The sequence below is a fragment of the Strix uralensis genome, chromosome 2 (genome assembly GCF_047716275.1).
Source record: "Strix uralensis isolate ZFMK-TIS-50842 chromosome 2, bStrUra1, whole genome shotgun sequence".
NCBI lineage: Eukaryota > Metazoa > Chordata > Aves > Strigiformes > Strigidae > Strix > Strix uralensis.
In genome coordinates, this window is record NC_133973.1 from 61,435,047 (window position 1) to 61,441,046 (window position 6,000).

At 40.7% G+C, this 6,000-nt stretch overlaps 1 protein-coding gene across 3 annotated transcripts in view; it reads right to left on the reverse strand.

Moving 5' to 3' along the window:
- Positions 1-4,978, reverse strand: part of LOC141939353 (granulocyte-macrophage colony-stimulating factor receptor subunit alpha-like) — a 41,162-nt gene extending 36,184 nt beyond the window's left edge. For all 3 annotated transcript variants that reach the window (XR_012627564.1, XM_074858930.1, XM_074858929.1), the window contains exons 1-4: positions 4,863-4,978; positions 3,974-4,067; positions 302-431; positions 34-209 (exon numbers count right to left, since the gene is read on the reverse strand). Coding sequence is in view for 2 of the 3 variants with exons in the window: in XM_074858930.1 (XP_074715031.1) it covers positions 34-209; positions 302-431; positions 3,974-4,058 (391 nt within the window). In the remaining variant the exon portion in view is untranslated. The remainder of the gene's footprint in view (positions 1-33; positions 210-301; positions 432-3,973; positions 4,068-4,862) is intronic.
- Positions 4,979-6,000: the final 1,022 nt, after the last annotated feature.

Here is a 6,000-nt window from a genome sequence, read left to right on the forward strand (position 1 = left end):
ATAATGAAAATGAAGCAGAAAGAAATTACTCACCAATTTTATACAGTTCAATGTACTCATCATAGAACTGTATCGGGGAGTCTTTGCTAGATCCATTCACCAGGAAGTAAGATTTTTCAGTCTTTATCATCACATTTTGGAATCTACATCCCGTGTTTCTGCCATTTTCATCTTTAATGTAAAGCTCACATTCCATCACATCATTGTCTCTGTATATAGCAAGGTATTTTGGTTAAATGTGGGCAGTGTGATGTGTCAAATGAGATTCCAGACTTTCCTAGACTGAAGCAGACCTACTTACCTCGAGTTCTGCCAGTAGAGAAAATATTGGGTATCTCCTGGAGCATCCCTGCCTGCCTGCCAAGTGCACTTCATGAGGGATATGTTATAAATCACACAGGAGAAGTTTTCAATGGCTGACCCATTCATGCCTGCAAACACAGGAATATCTGTGATGAGGAAAACTCATGTGACTGCTCCAAGCTGGAGGATCTTGCACATGTTTAGATATGTTAGACACCTGCAACTCCAGCTGGTTATTGCTTGAGTTAGGAATGATTTGCTTCATTTTAGGTAGTACCACTGGAAGATATTTGCACTGACAGATTCAATGAAGAATTTGTCATGGATAAATCCTCCAAAGGTATGATTATAGCTGCATCTGATAGAATAAGTCTCAGGGGAGTCTACACTGCTCTAGTACAGGCTGACATCTAAAGTTGCTACCCCTGTGCTTTGAATTGTTTCTATTCAAAAGGAGACACTGGTGTCAAAATGCCACAAAGTGATACATTTGCTTGTCATCCTTCAGTACCCTGCTGTAGCATTTCTATTTGAAGGATGTACTTCAGTGCCCTCGCAAATGAGTGGAGAGCATGAGGAGCTTCCCTGTGGACTCTGGAGAGGGAGAGAAACCGAAGTGCAGAGCTGTGAAGTTTTTAAAGACCTCAGGGAGGTGTAGATGTAAACTTGCAAGGTGTTTGTGCTCTGCAGAGATACCTTCTTCCATCTGGGATTAACATCAGGAATCATCTGCTTGATGAGGCAGGAAGTAGTGCCATTTTGTATATGTCAACTCCATGTTGCTTAAATGAGCAGATCTTGTACCTCATTGTCTTAACAGTCTCATATGTATGACCTCTCTCATACGAAGAGGAGTAGACTCTCTCAGATCTTTCATTATTACTGAAAAATATTAGGCATTACACCATGAATTACGCTGTGACAAAATTCAAAGTGTCACAGATTTCTCAAGGAAGAATTTAAAAACTACAGCCACAAACCTGTTTTGCTTTGGTTTTTAATAACATTCTAAAGACATTGAAATGCAGTCAATAAATTATTAGTAAACAGTTAAAAGAGAATTGGCAATTAAAAACATGGCACCAAGCAAGGTGACAACTGGGGACTAAAAAATTGCTGAGCTAGTTGTAGGAACCTACTTTTCTTTTCACAGAAACATTGTTATAAGGCTGTGAACAAGAACCTGTTCAATCTACAGGAAAAATGTAATTAAGGAATTAAAGGTTTCTGTTTTCTTTTACCCCCAGGCCATTGGAAACAGGCAAATCCTTTCCCAAAATCTAGCGTATTACCTTGAGGAATATATCTACATATACTTGAGTATGTGCCATTTATGTTCACTGCTGTGACAGAAAAGCTTGCCCGATTGTGCAGAGGAAGTGTTATATTTCCAAACATGCATTTCATATTCTCTGCCTGGAAAATGTCATGCAGAATTTTACTTTTTATTTGTTTGTCTATTGCTTTACATAATGCTACTCCCTCTAGAAAGGGCTTAAGCTTGTGCTTGATTTGTAACAGTGGGACCACTACGATAGCAAAGTAGGTACTGATGTCTTCACAGGCTCAAGAACTCTCTTCCCAGAAGTTTTGGGTAATTAACCTTTACCAGTGCAAGGTGAAGAGTTCAGTGCTTCCCTCCAGAAAATGTGATGGCAGTGTTAGGAATAGCAGTTCCTCCCTCCTTCTTCCCATAGTCCACCAAATCAGTTGAACTGCCTCAAAATAGGGCATATGTGCTTTCACAAGAATCAACACATGGCTGTAATGTGCTTTACACTCCTTTGAAAGACAAAGGGCGATACCCCACAAAAGACTGCCTGGGCAAGGAGCTGGCTTGAGGTTCATCTCCACCATTAGCTTTCTAAAAGCTAACACCTAATTTGAGCAAGTCATAGATGCCTTGTCTATGTAGTGGTGAAGGAAGACACAAACAGTGGCATATAAGGTGCATGGGATACCTTGCCTTCAAGCAGGGTCTGTACCTCTCCAGTGGCTTCTGACACAGTTTAGAGGACGATAATTTCCGTGCTTACATGGTTGAAATGAGGGTGACATGAATATACTCGAATCTGTGATTACTGATACATGCAATATAACCACACGGAGTATCAGAGTGGCCCGAAATGTCTGAATTTTCTAGAAACTGCCTGTAGAAACATGAATGCTTACCATAGCTGTGGTATTCAACTTGCCTGACACAGTAGCATAACATAAATTGCTCCCTCTCTATTCATACAAACCAGACTTTCAAAACCAGTATCTTCCTTTTACAGTTCCTGTTCCTGAAATAGCTTTATTTTGGAGATTACCTACTCAATCAAATGCAGAAGAAATATCAGCCAAATGGATGAAGACAGCTTTGAGCTCTAGAGAAAGAGAATTTAGTCAAGGCAGAAGTAATACATGTATGGGGGAAAGAATAATCCCAAGAGGACAACTTCATTACTTGCTTTGAAGTATCTGTGCAGCTTGTAGAGGCCAGTGAAAGAGAAAACTATTTTAATTAACAGATATAGTAGTTACAAAATAGGAAATGCTTATCTTGCTGTCTTCTCTGCATAAGCACTGAAAATAGACTAAATCAGAAGCAGAAGTTGCCTTTCCATAGAGTCATGACACTTCTCAAGTAACCTATTTACACAAGATCTGAGTTCTAGACCTTCTGTCTGCTATCAAAAGTTTGGATCTGAATTGGAGCTGAAGTTTGGAACTGATCTGGAGATTAATTTGGCAAGGAATGTGAAAAATAATAATTTCTACTTCTACAGGTATGTTGGTCAGAAAAGAAAATTAAATAAAGTGTAGCTCCCCTGATAAATAAGACAGGAGAACTGGTGACAGCTGGCATGGAGAAGGCTGAGGTAGTCAATAAATTTTTGCTTCAGTGTTCACCATCAATCACTCTTCCCACATCTCTCAAGTCTCTGAATCTCAGGGCAGAGACTAGAGGAATGTCCCTCCCATTATAAGAGGGGATCAGATTTGAGACCACCTGAAGAACCTGAGCATACATAGGTCCATGGGACCCAATGAGATGCATCCTAGGGTCCTGAGGGAATTGGCTGATGTAGTTGTCAAACTACTCTCCATCATATTTAAAAAGTCATGGCAGTCAGGCAAAGAAGTACTGGTAACTGGAGAAAAGTGAATATTGCACCCATTTTTAAAAAGGTTCACTAGGAAGATCCTGGGAACTATCGACGAGTCAGCCTCACCTCCGTGCCTGGTAAAGTTACGCAACAGATCCTCCTGGAAGTTATGTTGGAGCATATAGAAGACAGGGAGGTGATTAGAGACAGCTAACATGGCATCACAAAAGGCAAATCATGCCTGAGTAATCTAGTGCATCTCCACAGTGGAGTGCCTGCATCAGTTGATAAACATCAGCAGCAGATGTCATCTGCTTGGATTTCTGTAAGACCTTTAGTATGGTCCCCCACAACATTCTTGGATATGGACCAAATTTCTAATAAGTGAGTCTGGCATCTCCACTGCAAGTGTCACATAATAGGATCAGTAAGCTGCAGGACTGATTCCCAGATTTTTGGGTGCAGATGTTACTACCTAGCACATCTAAGACAGAAGGCAACTTAAACACAACTACCTGCAATGAGAAGCATGTTGCACTCCATCTTGGAGGACTGCCCCATGGATGTATTCTACTCACAGTCTGTGCAGTTCCAGCCAACACACAACTGGATGATCAGCAACATCCACTGGGTTATGAAGATGAGTGCAAGGGCAGCAACCATCTCTTCCTCCTTGGAGAGAGAAAACATTGAAACTTTATCAAGGTGAAAGATGCCAGTGTGAACTGCTTTTCCCTAAATTTGTGTAGTCTGACCTGCTCATATGCCTGCTTCCATATCATTTGACTATGTCTCAGTTCTGATGGAAGGAAAGATTAGATAGACTTCTCAAGCAGTCAGAGAAATGTTCAAATAAACAGTAACAAAGTTAAAGAAGTTGTCCTTTTCTGTAACAAAACACTTTGTTTTGTTTGTGACGATTTGTTTGTGATGATTCGTAAAACTGGTGATCTCAGGAGCAGTGTGTAAGTTATATACATACATTTGGTGACTACTATCTTAAGGTCTAAAGATTATTTATCTATCTGTTATATACAAAGGTTAGTCTGCCTAGATGTCAAGCAGGTGGGTAAACATCTGCAAACAGAAAATATCAAAATAGGTCACAGCAATATCTATCAGCTCGTTACCCAGTGGTGAATATGGTAAGTTTGGTGAGGGTGTTAGCTCCTGTACTTTCAAGGATGTTTTTGAGTATATGCTTAAAAGTGGATCTATGAGTGATGTCTAACTTGTACAAATTCAGTACCAAACCCAGTAAGAAAATAAAAATTGTGACCAGGACCTATCTTAGGAGGCAGTAGGTACTTTATTTGCAAAATAACTTCATTCAGCTAAGTTCCATGTATTCTTCTGACAGCTTTTTAGATTTTGCCTGGCACATCACTCCTCCAAGCCCTGGACTTCCTAGAATGTCAATGAATACCTCAGCAAACAAAATAGTCAGAAAGACAAAGATGGACCTACCTTCTATTTCAAAATGTCTTTATCTTGTTTATCTTTCTGTCATAGTCTTCAGGCTCAGAGAAGATGGAAAGACTCATATTTAAATGGTTGTATAGCTATAAATGGTGCTGTCTCACTTGTTGCTTGTGTTTTGGGGAACTGTCATACCATCGGAAGTGTTGCAAGATACAATGTTCATCACTTCCCTCCTGATTCTTACCAAATTCGTGTAATTTCACAACTCGTGATTTCATATAACATGAACAAGCAGTTAGCTGGTTAAATTTTTCTTTCTGTTGTACAGAGCCCACTGGTTCTTGGAAATCTGGTGAGTGATGAAAAATCCTTTCTTTCACAGGTCTAAATAATACTGAGTAGTAGAAAGCAACTCAATACAAACCATCTCTGGGGGGCTGGGAGCAGTGGGGGATCCCCCTGATGGATCAGGGCAGGGCCTGGCAGCCAGGGTCCATCCCACCCCCAGCCAGGAGCAGGGCAGCCCGGGGCACTGGGGAAGCCCCAGCCCCAACATTGGGCACTTCTCTGTGGATGGGTCCAGGCCAGGCCAGGACATGGGCCTGTGGGTGGGCCTGGCTCAGCGGGGCCCATGGCTGGGCAGGGCAGGGCTGTGGGGAGCTGGAGACCTTATACCCTGAAAGGCTTTGCTTCACAGAAGACAATGTAATTTACTTAATATGGAGATTTATAATACATGTAAAGTAATTTCATTTCTTCACATGTTGAAATTGAAGCGTCACTAGAAAATATTACATTTTTCAAACAGAAAGATATGTCAATATTTCGGCTTAAAAAAAAGCAGATCTGTTTTGCTGGAGTTAAAAATTTGTAGGAGAGAGAACTGTCCACGTGCTTCTCTATCACTCCCATTTCTTGTGTATTATATTTGGAAAACATCACGTGCTGCCCAGCACCCTTCCAGGGTGCTCCAGAATTCACCTTTATCAAAATCCCAAGGTAATTCCTATCCTACTGTTTCTTTATTGACATATGGAGTGATATAACCATATCAGCACTAGCTCATATATCAGCTATTGATACATAACTAAGATAGTTATTTCCCAAAGAAAAAGCCAAAGATAGTGAGTGCAGTGCTGACTGTCTTTGGGGACAAAGAAGGCTTACTTTCTAGAGACCTAGA